This window comes from Solea senegalensis, linkage group LG19, assembly GCF_019176455.1.
Source record: "Solea senegalensis isolate Sse05_10M linkage group LG19, IFAPA_SoseM_1, whole genome shotgun sequence".
Taxonomy (NCBI): domain Eukaryota; kingdom Metazoa; phylum Chordata; class Actinopteri; order Pleuronectiformes; family Soleidae; genus Solea; species Solea senegalensis.
In genome coordinates, this window is record NC_058038.1 from 13,547,752 (window position 1) to 13,563,200 (window position 15,449).

The 15,449-nt window shown below is 37.5% G+C and overlaps 1 protein-coding gene across 2 annotated transcripts; it reads left to right on the top strand.

Annotated features, from left to right (window-relative positions):
• The first annotated feature begins 193 nt into the window (after positions 1-193).
• LOC122785777 (nuclear GTPase SLIP-GC-like) lies at positions 194-13,897 on the top strand. Of its 2 annotated transcripts, XM_044051716.1 has the most exons (22): positions 196-748; positions 1,313-1,394; positions 1,812-1,924; positions 2,104-2,142; positions 3,011-3,049; positions 3,136-3,169; positions 3,302-3,361; positions 3,501-3,588; positions 3,935-4,148; positions 4,233-4,427; positions 4,702-4,893; positions 5,014-5,186; positions 8,591-8,696; positions 8,802-8,889; positions 8,998-9,119; positions 9,561-9,725; positions 9,804-9,961; positions 10,065-10,182; positions 11,452-11,560; positions 11,666-11,799; positions 12,538-12,619; positions 12,715-13,897. In XM_044051716.1, the coding sequence occupies exons 2-22, from the start codon at positions 1,328-1,330 to the stop codon at positions 12,780-12,782; spliced, it is 2,364 nt and encodes a 787-aa protein (XP_043907651.1). In that variant the 5' UTR covers positions 196-748; positions 1,313-1,327; the 3' UTR covers positions 12,783-13,897. The 2 variants fall into 2 exon arrangements, with proteins under 2 accessions (XP_043907652.1, XP_043907651.1); XM_044051717.1 differs by lacking the exons at positions 9,804-9,961; positions 10,065-10,182 and having other exon boundaries at positions 194-748.
• Positions 13,898-15,449: the final 1,552 nt, after the last annotated feature.

Consider the following 15,449-nt stretch of genomic DNA (forward strand, 5'->3'; position numbering starts at 1 on the left):
TCTCCTCATGTGTGCGTGGGTTTTTCTTTGGGATGGATGGATGGATGGATGCTAAGAAATGGCCCTAAACACTTTTTTTTTTTTTTTAAAGAGATGCATATATGAAAAGAAGAAGTTTAAGTACATGATTTTTAATATTTCAAAACAAAAAAGTAGCAACTTGAATAGATAGATATTTCTGATCAAATGAACATGAACAAGTATTTTATAACCAAATATCAACTATATGTTCTGGTTTGAAACTTTTTTTTACATTTTTTATTTACTACATAATTCCATATATGTTCCTTCATAGATTGGTACAGTGTAGAAAATGAATGAGGAGGTGTGTACAGGTGTTTTGAATGGTAGTGTATATACTGTATATCTTTTGGTTTGAGTGGATGAGATGTTAATCATTAACATCTCAGAACAGAGCACAAAGTTCAGGAACACAACAGAATACATTTTAATACAGCTATTAGGTACATATCAGGAATATGTACCTAATAGCTGACGTTACCCTTTTATAACAAAGTTGAACCCTTAATGAGAGTACAACTTATTGCAGGACTGGTGAATTTGAAATTCAAATAATCTTGATGAAAAACAAATAACATAACTGGCAGAACAGGGCATGACATGACCCTGCCCTGTGGGCAGGGAGGGGTTTCTGTAAAGGGCAGAGTCACAATAAAAGGAAATGCGCAATGTAGATCGAGCATTCGTGAGGTGCCGTTTGAACTTTTTAAAGAGGAACTGACAGAATGTAAGTATTGCAACTAAAATGTATATTTTCCTATTTAACTACTAGAAACATTGTGGAATAACTGTTTGATGAGTGGGGTTTGATACTTTGATACTGGACATGTCTTATTTCAAACCACAATATTGATTCAAACGGTGACAATAATTTAAAGCTTCCTAAAGTTCTGTGGAATTGTTATGGGACCATTACAATTCTTTACATTAACTCACAATCACAGTCACCAGCCCTGTAGGGGCTGCAGTTTTTGTCCTCTATTCAGAACCAACGTTTTTCTAGCCTTGTGCCTCGTAGCAGGAACTAATCCATGATACACGGATTGAAACTGAAACCAATTTTTCTGATGCACAGTGAATGAATATGTTTGCACACTTGTTCCAGTTATTCAGCACTTACCTTAACCTATCCCCAACATTTTTTGGCTAATGTGTGGTAGGGAATATCAATTTAAAGATGTTCCAACCACACATTGCATTGTTAATTTTCAGAACACTATAAATAGTTTGTTTTATGTATTGATTATTCATGTTAGTGTACATTAAATGAACTCATTTATTTGTCACTCAGTTGCTGCCGTTGGACATGGATGACTTTGTTTGTGATATATTAAAAGAATGGGGTCTCAGCAAATACATTGAGAAATTTAAAGGTAAAGTATTGTATTTCTTTGGGGAGCACTGGCACAATATGATTGAAACATCTAAATGCACAGCCTCATACAACATGCTTATAACTCTGTAAGCCTGGCCTCTTTGTTTGAATTTAACTAACTGGGGGTCAATTCATCTTTATGCAAATGGATGTGTAGCTTTCTATGTGACAGAAAACAGGTGGTAAAAATAATTTCTATTTGCTAAATGCCTCATTATTCTGGCATTTAGCAAATAGAAATAATTTTGGTAATCCTAACGGACCTAAAACAGGAAAAGTGATTGTCTGATTTCATATCAGACAGTGAGAAAAAAAAGCATATGTGTCTTTTTATGTAGTGTATGTAAACTTCTGGTTTCAACTGTATGTGTAATGGGAATAAACTTCTTGAACTCTTGAATATTTTCAATTACAGATCATGAGGTTGACAAGGAAGGTCTTTACTGTCTTACTGATAAGTTGATTGATGAACTGATCCCAAAGGTGGGGCCAAAGGGAAAATTCATCAAGAAATTTGAACTGTTAAAGGTAACACTCTTCACACAAGTGCTGCATTACATACATGCTATGACATATATAGTGTAACAGGAACAACAGAATGGGCTCCTAGTCCTTCATTGATGGCAATTTTTATCAAATGCTTTAACTGTTATGGATGAGGAAGTTTTGGATGGTATGGATTATGAATTTTTCTGTCGTCACTATAGAAACAACAAGACTCAGCAACAAACCAGGAGACAGTTCCAGTAAGTTGAATAGAGTTTTATGCACTTATGTGTAGGGGAGACCAGGGACAGTTGTAACAGGGGACGATTGTAATGCCTTGAATTCCTCCAATCAGAAACAACTTAGAGTGATGACACTCACTGTGCACATGCTCAGTGAGTGTCCCTCCATTCCTACTAAAGAGAGAGCCACATTTGAAACTTCCTGATGGTGTTATGTACAAAAGCTTGTTTTTTATGTAAAAAAATGACTTTCCTGTCTGATGTTTTTTGGATGCTGTTTTAAGATCAAATGTCTATGAATTCAAACAAGTATTATTAGAATCACTGTTTTGTAAGCTTATAGAAATGGCTTACAAGTGTCAAACTAGCAGTCAAACTTGCTCACATTTTACTTGATGTAAAGCGACCTTGAGTGCCATCAAATAAAATTTATTCTAATCATTTTCTTGCATTATAATTTGACAGCTTCACTTCTTTTTTGTCATGTATATGAGAAAAAGGTAAACATTACTTAATTAATAGTCACAATAACATGACTGATAAATAATATTTTGATTTATTATGTATATTTTACACGTTACAACCGTCCCTGACATGTGTTACAACCGTCCCTATTCACTGGGAGAAACTGTATTAAAATCAATTTTGCAACCTGTACATATTTCATAAAACCACATGAAAGCATTATTACAACACTTGACAGATTGAAGTTTGTAATAAAACAAACTGGTTATTCCAGTGTAAATGGTTTTTGATGTATTGCTGAAAACGGCAAAAAGTGTTAAAACGGTCCCTGGTCTCCCCTAATGTAAGTTATTAATTGCAGTCATACTGATTTTCACTAGCTGCCCAGATTTTTTACACAGCACTATACTTGTTTCCATAGTCAGGACAAGAGTATGAAGAAACAGAAGAATCTGCTCAGGTAAGGATGAAACTGTGAAAGGATGTGTGAATGTAATTTCCGGTCAAATACTGTCTTAAAAGTCTACTATCTATGTTCATTCTCAGGTTTTTCCATCCACCAGTGGTGCAAATGATACAGGTGAACTATTTTACATCATGAGACCAGGATGTTATAGTGTGAGAGGCACATGCAACAAACAGTAATACATATTATGATAATAATAATAATAATGATATTACTAATAATACTACTAATAAATCTATCAATAAGGAAAGAGAAAGGGCAAACAGCTCTCACAAGCAAGTAAACGCAGATGTACACCAGATTCAGGTTTGTTTCTTTCTCAACAATAACATTTCAACACCTTGCATTGTTAATGTATTTCAGTAAGTGGCTGTAGTCATGTCTAATCAGACAATTATTTCATTCATTGTTCCTGCTTAACGTCTCTTTACTCTCACTCTGACAGAAGAGAGCAAACTCTCTGATGTGAAAAAAATAATGAATGACGTCCAGCCGATGCTTCTAGACAACACAGATATCAGTGATTTCCTGATGTAAGCATTAACTGTTCTATTTTCCAGTACTGTACCTCCTGAAGCTAAAGCAGTGAACTTGTTTTCAGCTGTTTGCATACGTAAACGATCCTGAGCTAAACAAAGAAAGTACCATGTATAATGTGTGTTATTTGATAAATCTACCAATATAATAACACCATGGTATAAGTGTATTGTTTTTAAAAGAACCTATGGTAGTCTGACTACTTTATTGCACGTTACCCTCAAATCAAACCATTGATTATTTTGGAGAATAAATACAGTCCTTTTTGAAGTATATGCATGTGATGCTGTGAATGTTTTTCACCTAATCCTAATGAGTCATGATAAAACTCTTTTGTATCAGGCGTAAAATCAGTGATTTGACGACGGAAAAGAGGGAACTGGTTGGTGTCTTTGGTAAAACAGGGGCTGGAAAGAGCACTTTGATCAATGCCATCATTGGAGAGAAGAATCTTCTACCGACTGGAAGGCGTGATGCGTGCACCACAGTCATGATTAAAGTGGAGGCCAGTGACTCACCAAAGTATGAAGCATACATTGAGTTCATTACACCAAAGGTGAAAATGTTTATCTTTTATTTTTGACTACTTACTAATACTGTCACAGGCCATTTATTTTAACTCATGTCATTTTATTTTTAGGAGTGGGAAGATGAATTGTGGTCCTTTGAAAGATTTCAGGATGATGAATTTGAAGACACTGAGGAAAAGCTTACAGCACTGTATGGACAAGATTGGAAAGGCAAAATTAACCATACAAACTGCAATGACAACAAGCATTTCAAAGAAATTCCACATTTTCTAAAGTCAGATACGATGAGTTTGACAAGTGACTCAGTAAGTAAAATGAACAAAAGATATTATGCACTTACCTCCAAATATTACAGCCCCAAAGAGAGAGATTTTGGGACATAAGGCACAGAAATAGGGCCCTCATCATACTGTTACCTTGATTCTCCAGTGTGGGTACTCATATTTAAATATCTACAGTAAAAAGGCACCACCTTGAGTGCTCCTTTATGTGCTACTGTATTTATGCCATTCTGTTTATTTTATGCTGTGACAATGCATGCATAATTTAATTCCTTTTCTTTTTTCTTTTTTACCACAGGCTGAGGGGATATCTGCAGAAATTGCCAAATATACAAGAAATAGTAGAGCAGTGAAGAAGCAATACTGGCCATTAGTGAAGTGTGTGACTCTCAAGTTACCTGATAGAAATGACTTTCTCCAACATGTCACGATTGTGGACTTACCAGGAAATGGGGACCGCAATAGGAGCAGAGACAAAATGTGGAAAGAGGTAACTTATTCACATGCACTTCTGATTATTGTATATTTAGTATGATGTGTATACTGTATTAGTTTCTGATTAACATTATAATCAATTATTCAAAATAAACTAGCTATTATATTTCAACAGCTTGTTGGAAAATGTTCCACCGTGTGGATTGTGAGTGAGGCCAATCGCTCAGCAGCAGAGAGAGAGGCCTGGGAAATCCTGGAAAATTCCTGTTGCCTAATGGGAAATGGTGGCGAGTGTCAGCAAATTCACTTCATCTGCACAAAGTGTGATGATTTTGTTGAACCAGCAATGTAAGTGATTTATGACACAAGTGTTAGTTGATCTGTTCAAAGCCTTTGAATTTGTTATTTAAAGGTATGGTTCAGCTGTCCAAATGAAAGGAAGTTAATGCAGTGTGTGTTTGTGTGTGTGTGTGTGTGTGTGTGTGCAAAAGAGTGAGAGAAGGAGCAAGTGAGAGTCACCTTCCTGATGTGTAGGTTGTTGTGTGTCATGTCCTGCTGTTCTCTCCCCCACTCTGCCTGGCCTGGTTGTCTGTCCCATAGACCCTCCTTGGCTCAATGTCTATGCTGTCCAGCATCTCCCAGAGCCCCCCTCCTCATCCACCATGATCTCTAGCATCTTTCTCTGCTTCTTTGTCTGGCTCTGAATGTGGTCGGCTGAGTGTAACATTGAGGTTTTAGGTTTAAGGTCTAGTGTAGGTCTGACATTGGAGCTGGTTGAAAAATAAATGGCACACACACACACACAGCACAAAACTGCGGTCACCGGTTGTATTAAATATTAATTGAAACACATAACACCTAATATACCTTCAAGTAATACATTCCAGAAACAATACAAAAAACCTTACCCTGCAGCGGTAAGGAGGATACAATTGTACAAACTGTAGTTTTGTTACTGCAGATGAGTTTGTTTTAATTCAAAACATTGATGGGATCCATTGGGCCGAGTGTTCAGCACAGTATCAGATTGTTACCTCCAGAAACACATAATCATAAATGAGGTTTAGCTCTTCTCAGGGGGAGGGGTATGTGAGAGGTTTCAGTAGGAGGGGTATGTTCAAAGCAGGAGTAAGTTGCAATTGATTGGGTCAAGGTAAGGGCAGGTACAGGCTGTCAATACAGACTGGCAACTGGAGGAGCCAATACCAACAGCATGCTGAAGGGTGATCAATCAAAACTATCAGAGCAATATGTTCACTTTTCTGGACTTTGTTGGGGTTTTTTTTTGCTGCCCTTCATGACGGCACAAGACACAGTCAGCTATAGAATGTCTAGAGTAACATGTCATTCAGGAAATTATTGTTTCGTGATAGTTATGATGTTATATATGATTACATTCTGTGGGAGTGGAGTCCGGGGTCTTCATCTATTGGAAATTAGAGACCCTAGTCACACGTTAGGGAATCAGTGTGATGGCTGGTTGGGACACATCATCATATTCTCTATGATGATGTGGAAGTTGGTTTGCTTTCACTGGTCATCTTCTTCTGATGAACTGAACCCCTGGGATGTTTGTGTTCCTGGTGCAGTTCATTTTATGTTGGCATAAAGATAGCCTGAGACCGAACTGTGCTTAGTTTAAAAAAGTGAACTCTGGATTGGTCCGCAGTTTAAACTCCAACTCATCCACATCCCCCAATGAGGGAGAACTGCAGAACTGAGAATGGCATGTCCATTTTTATGAGGGGCCGTATAGGCCATAATCCAAAATCACCTCTCACACATACTTCTGAAACCTCTTGCATAGAGTAGTGAAACCTCTCGCATAGACTAGTGAAACCTCTCACATATACTACTGAAAATCAAACCTCTCACAAATACTACTGAAAATCAAACCTCTCACAAATACTAGTGAAACCTCTCACATATACTACTGAAACCTCTCACATATACTAGTGAAACCTCTCGCATAGACTAGTGAAACCTCAGAAACCTCTCACATATACTACTGAAACCCTCTCACATATACTAAACCTCTCACATATACCTGTCACATAGAGTGAAACCTCTCACATATACCACTGAAACCTCTCACATATACTAGTGAAACCTCTCACATAAACCAGTGAAACCTCTCACATATACTAGTGAAACCTCTCTAGACTAGTGAAACCTCTCACATATACTACTGAAACCTCACATATAGTGAAACCTCTAGACTAATGAAACCTCTCACATATACTACTGAAACCTCTCACATATACTAGTGAAACCTCTCACATACACTACTGAAACCTCTCACAAATACTAGGTAGAAACCTCTCACAAATACTAGTGAAACCTCTCACATATACTAGTGAAACCTCTCACATATACTAGTGAAACCTCTCGCATATACTAATGAAACCTCTCGCATATACTACTGACACCTAGTGCATAGTTTGCTGTGTTTGGCTATTTTAGCAAAGTCTTTCACAAACCTTCGATAATAGCCGGCTAGTCCCAAAAAAGACTGTAGTTGTTCCACTGTCTTGGGGGTCGGCCATTCTTGAACACACGTCACAGGGTCTGGGGAGATCCCCTCTGCTGACACACAATGTCCCAAGTACTGCACTTCTTTTTTCAACAGGTGGCACGTCAGACTTTAATTTCAGGCCATGTTGTTTCAGTTTGTCCAAGATTACATCCAAATGTTTTAGGTGTGAATCGAAGTCAGGAGAGTATATTATGACATCATCGACAAAGACTGTAGGTTGTGGTCTCCTAAACAGGTGTGCATTAACCTTTGGAATGTGGCAGGTGCATTTGACAAACCAAAAGGCATTCAGGTAAATTCAAATAGCCCCATGGGAGTAACAAAGGCAGTCTTTTCCCTGTCGGTGGGGGCCTCAACCTGCCAATATCCACTTGCCAGGTCTAATGTGGAAAAAGACTTTGCTTTGTTCAAGCTGGCCAATGACTCCTCAATTCGAGGGAGTGGGTAAGCATCTTTGTGAGTTACTGCATTGAGCTTACGATAATCCACACAGAATCGTGGTGTTCCATATTTTTTGCGCACTAATACGATGGAGGCAGCACAAGAACTATCACAGGGTGCAGAGTGGAGTCAACCTGGCCCACGAAGCGGACCACCAAGGAGGAATCGACCCCGGCTAGGTTCAGCAAACCGGTATGATGGCCAGGGTAATCCTATTTGTAACCTTTGCTCTCAATCAGGACATATAGCACGCTCATGTACAAACAGACAAAGGTCAGCATCGTTAAACTAGAATACACCACTGTGGCGGCCCAGACAGTGGGATGTTCAGAAGTGAATGGGCCTCTGCATGAAGACACACACAAATTAATTGGAGATGTCCCTAAAGTTAACCTCCAGTTTGGTGATGTCCCTGTTAATAGCATCCTTGATAAAGGGTCAAATGTGTTGTTTTTTCATGGAATTTGTCTTTTTTTACTGATCTGACCAATTGTCGTGGAAGAGGTTGCGACAGTTTTACAAGTGAATAATTCTGTCACAATAGCATAGACCCAAACCCAAGGGAAGCCCAAGGGCAACAGTTAATGATACACCTGTTAATGGTGTGAATGTCAATAATACAACTGTTAAAGGTGAAACTGTTATGGATGAAGTGACCGATTATAAAAGTCAAAAGTCATCATTTATTTGATTCACAGTCGGACCCAGCACATCTCACAAGTACAGACATTACTGTCCAAAAACTGTTTAAGTTACAAGTTGAAATCTCTTGTAGGTCAGCTGAAGAGGTACGTAACACGTTGCTTCAGGAAAACCAAACAAACAAGGAATCAATAGAAAGTGAAATATTGAAGAGCCTTCAAAAGGAAGGAAATGTTAAGGTGAGTTATACACTGTAAAACCCCACCAGATTATCTAAGTCTTTACTTAACAGAATAATAAAAGTCTGAACTATCCCTTTCAACCCACACATCACCTGTTTTCAGAATCACTTCAATAAGGACTGTTTCAAAGTGTTCACAGTGTGCGCCAGAACTTTTCTGAACGAAACATACGAAAAGGTAGAAGACACAGGTAGGTTTAATTTAGAAGATGTCACAGTCATGTCCAGATATGTTATACATAGTGTATATACTTGTGTATATAAGTATGTAACAATAAAAACGTAACCTTTTTTTCTAGAAATTCCAGCTCTTCAGGAGTTTCTGAAAAATCTTGATGACCGTCACTCAGAGACACTAAACTATGTGTCAAGAGCACATGGCATTCTCTCTCTGATCCAAGGGGCAAGAAACAGGAAATCGGTAAGTAATAAAAAATCTTTGTTGTATACGTTGTCTTTTATGCAGTTCATATTTCCAGAAATACATGACATATATATATATAGATATATATATATATACATATACATATATATATGTATGTATATATATACATACATACATGTGTATATATATATATATACATACATATATATATACATACATATATATATATATATACATATATATATATATAGACATACATATAGGTAATGAATGCTCAAATGCTATTTAATTATAGAGAAGTCAAATGACTGACCAACCTCTGGGGTAACTTCATTTTAATGCTATTTAAATACTGAAAGAATCTTTTGTAATGGCAGCTCTAACTCACCCCTCGTGAATTTTGTTTCTTTTAGAAAGGCAATTCTGTTATTGAAGAATGATCAAACAACATGGATAAATGAGTTTGTTTGTTTACAGAAAAAGGACGTGTACAAAGACCTTGAAGAAACACTAAGTTCTGAACTTGGTAGAGTCAGAATACCGATGAAAGAGGCTTATGCAGCGTTTGAAACTGGCCTTGTGGAGGGTGTGAAGAAGTCATGCATCTCATGGAGAAAATCTGTGACGGAAGCAATATGCCCTGTATGTAAAACTTTGATTAAAACAGCTTATTTTGCACTTCATTGACAATTTTAAATACATGTTTCTATTTTGATCCAGAAACCCGGTAAGGGTAGAGGTTTTCACAAGACATTGAAGTGTGTCGTAAACAACAGTGGTGCCTTTACATCAAAGAAAAAGGTCGCAAAAAACTTAAACGTGATATTAAGTTCTTGGTTGACTGACAGCATTGATGAGAAATTCAAGGAGACCTTCCCGTAAGAAATAACATAATTATTTGTACACTGTTTGGTCATATACATTTTTTCTTTTTTTAGAAATGGTGCATTATAATGTACAGTAAATATTTAATCTTTTCAGAAATGAAAGGAAAAGTGGACCATTCAAGAATGCCCTTAACGTGTTTACACTGGGCACAGAGAAGCTGATTCAAAAGTACAAAGACGATGAACTGCAGCTTATCTTTCTCAAGACAGAGGTAAAACAGTTGTGTTTGTGTATCTATGAAGAAGACTCGGGAAAGAATTTGGCATCAATGACTATTTATTGGGGGCCACACGGGGGTGTAGTGGTTAGCACTCTCGCCTTGCAGCGAGAAGACCCGGGTTCGAGCCCCGGTTGGAATAAGGGCCTTTCTGCATGGAGTTTGCATGTTCTCCCCATGTGTGCGTGGGTTCTCTCCGGGTTCTCCGGCTTCCTCCCACAGTCCAAAAACATGCAATGTGGGGATTAGGTGAATTGGACACTCTAAATTGACCGTTGGAGTGAGTGTGAGAGTGAATGGTTGTTTGTCTCTAGCTGTGTGTGGCCCTGCGATGGACTGGCGAACTGTCCAGGGTCGCCCGATGTAGCTGAGATTGGCACGGCACCCCCCGCAACCCTCTGGTGGAGGATAAAGCGGTTAGATGATGACTCACTGACTATTTATTGCTAAGATGAATAGACATTTGAGAGATTAGTGCTGCAATCATTAGGCTCTGGTCCACAGAAAATGGTCATACGATCAGGTGTTGTGCAGGTTTAAATGCTTGACTGCTACACTGAGGGGATCTGGTTGTGCTGCTGTGATGTAGGGGAATTGAGGTGCAATTTGGTCCACTTGTCACCATCGAGGAAGGAGTCACTTTATCATGAAATATTTCCATGCGACATGGTCCTGAATAAATATAAGATGGGGAATCATTGACTGGTTTGAATAGTGTACACAGAATATGGTTGTTTCATTTTTTGCTTGGAGTTGAATGAGTGAATCTGTACCAAACTCATCTGTACACTCACAGGATTTGAAACCGTTCTAACACTACAATTATCATCAAAACACAGATATATTCAAATAATAATATTCTCTGCTGTAGATTTGAAACAAATCGATGCCAACTGATACTGTCCTTGTGGCACAAGTTTGATGTTTTTTGCTCCTTGTGCAGTACCATTTCAGCCTGTGTCTGTTTTTCTGTATTTTTGTATTAGCTGTGAGGGAATTATCCAAATAATGTAAGTCAGAACTGCACAAATCAGTCCCCATAGTAAGTCACCCAACAAGTCAAACAACTCATTTTACAGTTACGCATGGGAACAGACAGATGAATGGAATGTCAGTTGTTGTCACGCCAACTGTTAGGCAGTGATTTGATTAACAAACATGTTCCTTGCATTTATAAATAGTTTGGGTTTGTAGCTTTATAGACATGTTGTTCAAGTTCATCTACAATGTGATAATGTGTTGATCTTCCTGTCCTCTGTTTAGGAAGAAAAAGTCAAGCATAAACTCAACAAAACCATCCGGGATCGCAAGAAGACAATCTACAACAGTCTGACAGACAAAATAGAGAAAAACATGCAAACATGTTATGATGGTAATAATGATGATCACAATATGTAGAGACTGTGATTGTAGTAAAACTATTTTACATTAATCCTGACTGTGTAGAAACATATGCCTGACAAGTCTCCTGTTGTAGCTGCAAAGGAAGAAGAAGGAGAAGGTTCAATGATAAGAATGCAGGATATTATCCTGGACCATATCAAGGATAATGAAGACACCATGTTTGAGGAGGCTAAAAGCGAAATGTTGGAACAACTGGTTAAGTTGAAGGTTTGTAACATTTTAACACATTATACAAAATAACACTGGGCTGTACACCTCAATGTTCAACCATTATATTAGGTAATTGTAACCATAAGCAAGTGGACTTTGCATGACTGCAACCACACACATTCTATTTGGTAAGATGTTGCAGTCAAACATTTCTGAACCAAAAGTGTTATAGTCATATCTTACAAGATGGTTTGGTGCAGCCTCATGGTTTGACAGCGTGGTCCTCTCAGGGGCCAAACACTGGCAACAGAGAGCCCCGAGTCAATGCTCAGCCCATGATTCTACAGTTCCTGCAAAGGCTATTGCATATACAGGTGTTGATATCCTTGATGTTGAGTTCCTTGATGATGTGACCAACTTTGTGTTGTAATTCCCAAGGCTTGGGGATGTGTTAGTCATCATTGTTGTTACATGTTTCCCAACCTATGATTTGAAGTTTGTCCTATAATCTCTGGAAAGCTGGAAAACTGGTCACTGGCTGTCACTCAAAACAGCATTTTTGTTGTCAGAAATATCTGTTAGGAGGGCAGGGGGAAAAGTCCTCATGTTACACACCACCACTCCACCTCTGTGTAATTAACATATATTAAAAAAAAACATTTACTCTAGAAAATGCTCAAATGCAACATTTCCCATTTGCAGAAAAGTAAAACAGCACCATGCTCACTTAGGTCAATTCCAGGAATATGTTCACATTTTTTTGGTTAGTAATTAGTGGTGTTGACGCTTAATTAGAACGACATCCTGGTGGAACTGGAAGAAACCTTGAGGGAATCAATGGAGCTGGCACTCGAGACAGATTCAGACTCATTGCCAGGTATGAAAAATACCATGATAAAAATAATTCACAGTATATTAGGCTAATTGAAAATGTTCATATTTTTAAGGTTTTCTGTTTGTGTTTTTCTTCAGATGTTTCATCAGAGCTTGACTTTGTGAAGAAGTTCCTCAGTGAACTAAAAGGCAGCCCAAGTGAATAAACTGAGCAATCTAAAATGATGCTAAAGGTTCTACTGTTTGGCATCAGTCGACTTCTTGAAACTTTGAAAGGTGAAATATGGCTCAAGGATTAGTCCATTAACTTTTGGAGAGGATCTGATTATGGGGGTGCATACATACTTATTTTTACATTTATCCTTATGAGTTGTTGTTTTTTTTCAGCATCTTCATTTACTAAATGACTTTTGTTAAGTGTGTGCAGAATGATTTTTATATTTGTGTGGATGGACATTCTTGCCATGGTCTGATATAGAGGCAGGGGGCAGAAAGACGCTGTCTCATTCAATCCAAGTACTTATTAGTCTTTGCCACTGGGCCACTAGTATGCTCTCAAAATGCTTTGTCTTTTTAATGATTCTTAATGATTCTTACTGATTGAAATAATACATTTAGATAAGGTGATTGATATATGAGTGCCCTTGTATAAGTTATGGATGAATTTGAATACAAGCTTTAGGCTGGACTTTATCAGACTGTTTAAGTAAAGTAAAGTAACAGTTTCTCACTTTAAGCAAAGTGCAGAATTAAGTGGATGCAGAATGATTTTCTATTTTTGGGGATAGACATTATTAACATGTACTGATCTAGAGGCAGGAGGCGGAAAGATTCAGTCTTGTTCAACCCGAATACATGTGGTTTTTTTGTCTTTGCCATTGGGCCACTATGCTTTTTTTGTCCAGGATTTTATTTTGTAACTTTTAAGGTGATTGGTATTTGAGTTCCCCTGTGTAATTAATTGATGAATTACGAGCTTTAGGCTGGATTTGATAAGGCTGTTCAAGTAATGTTCTTAAATAACGATAGTTTCTTACTGCTAACAATGTTTGTGTATCAGAAATATCATCACAGGTGCGTTTGCATCGAGCTGCCAGTAGCATTTAACCTGTGCATACAGTACTTGTGCTAACTGCTCTCTTCAGCCTGACCCTGTCTGACACAGAGAATGTGCAGCATACTGTGTGTCCTCATAGTTTCTGTCAGGCCAAGCATGTGATCATGGCAAACAATTATTCTGGCTTTCATTTTCTCTTGGTCAACCCTAAATATTTTTGATTATGTAGTTGTTTGTGTGCTCTGAATAAAGACATAAAATGAATTGATTTGTTTGTTGATTAGGGAGGTCAAAGAATAATGAACAAACCATTAAGGAAACATGCAGCTGTCACAGCCACAAACCTTGATTTGGTCAAGTTGTAGGAGGTACATGATGGGCCCATGGATCGTCCGCACTTGAGCATCAAAGCACTAAGGTCTAGGTCTATAGCAGCATAACTAAGAGAGTGTCCACCAGACCAGACAGCCATACCTGTATATGTATCATTATATTTATATTTTATCAAATGAAGGGGAAACTATTTATATACAACCAAATATATCTGTAGGCCATAGGCTACACTTTATTCTAAATATTAGTATTGACCCTCAAACAGGCTATTGATATCTAAAAAATCTAAAAATGTTCAGTCCAGTGTACAGTATCACCTCCATTAGTTCAGTTCTACTAAGAAATAAGATAAGGTCTCGTAAGGTTACTGCTCGTTTTACTTGGGCGTGCCTCTGGGAAATGACAGAGGTCAGCAAGTGTCTTCTGTCTTGTCTGTAAGTTTCACTTAACAATTAATTGCAATTTTTAATAAGCCTCTTTGTTTTGCATGTGTACAAAGTGAGCACATCACAGATATCCCTGTCATTGTGTGCTGCACTTGTACTTCTTGTATCTGTCACACACCAAGGCCCAGGACAAACATGTGATGTGTCATACGATTCTCCCGGCTTTCATTTTCTCTTTCGCCTAAATATTTTCTCAGGAAAGATGTCTTGTATTACTTAAGGTCAGTGACCTTTCATAGATGACAAGCATTTCCTCCTGTAGTCACCAAAGCATCACATTCAAAAGGTACACTTTAATACACCATTATACAGCTGGCAGTTTATAGCAAAGTATATCACATTGAAAATGAGTTGTGAAGTGGTAAGTGTAATATTAAAAGTCATCTCATGTCATTGCTGACTAAATAACTAATTACTTCTAAAGAATTGCACTTAAAAACTGAGAACCATGTGACAGTGGACTGCTTGACTTAATTAAAGTACACACACTGTTGTTGTTGTTGTTGTTGTTGTTGTTGTTGTTGTTGTCACATTGTGTATGCATGGCATGATCTTGATAAATGCTGCAAAAGGTTGTTTGTTTTTGACGTTTTTAAATTTCAAATATTATATATGATGGCTGTGCAGCGCAGACACACAACAGACAATTGTATGTATCTTTATTGTTATGTTTTATCGGAGAAAAAAAAAACATAATCAGCCAAAATAAATCTGTAGGCCATACGCTACACTGATTTTTAAATATTAGCACTGGCCGTAAAAAAAAAAAAAAGGTTTATTAACAGTTCCAATCCAATCCAACTTTATTTGTTAAGCACTTTAAACAAACCACAATGGACCAAAGTGCTGTACAGAATAAATAAAAGGCATAGTAAGTAAAAGGATCAAAATTAGACAAAACAGCTTAAAATAAATTAGAATCATAAAAACACAATAAGAAATAGCAGCCATACAATAAAAAACAATACATTCTATTCAAATTAAAATAAGTAAAATAAATAAAAACCAAAAGTCTCATGAAGTGTCAAAGGCCAAAG

Excerpts from the sequence above, each read along its gene's own strand:
- LOC122785777 (XM_044051716.1), top strand. The coding sequence starts at position 1,328 with ATGGATGACTTTGTTTGTGATATATTAAAAGAATGGGGTCTCAGCAAA. Across the intron at positions 5,187-8,590 it reads GATTTTGTTGAACCAGCAAT|GTCAGCTGAAGAGGTACGTA; the intron begins GTAAGTGATTTA and ends AATCTCTTGTAG. Across the intron at positions 11,800-12,537 it reads AACAACTGGTTAAGTTGAAG|AACGACATCCTGGTGGAACT; the intron begins GTTTGTAACATT and ends ACGCTTAATTAG.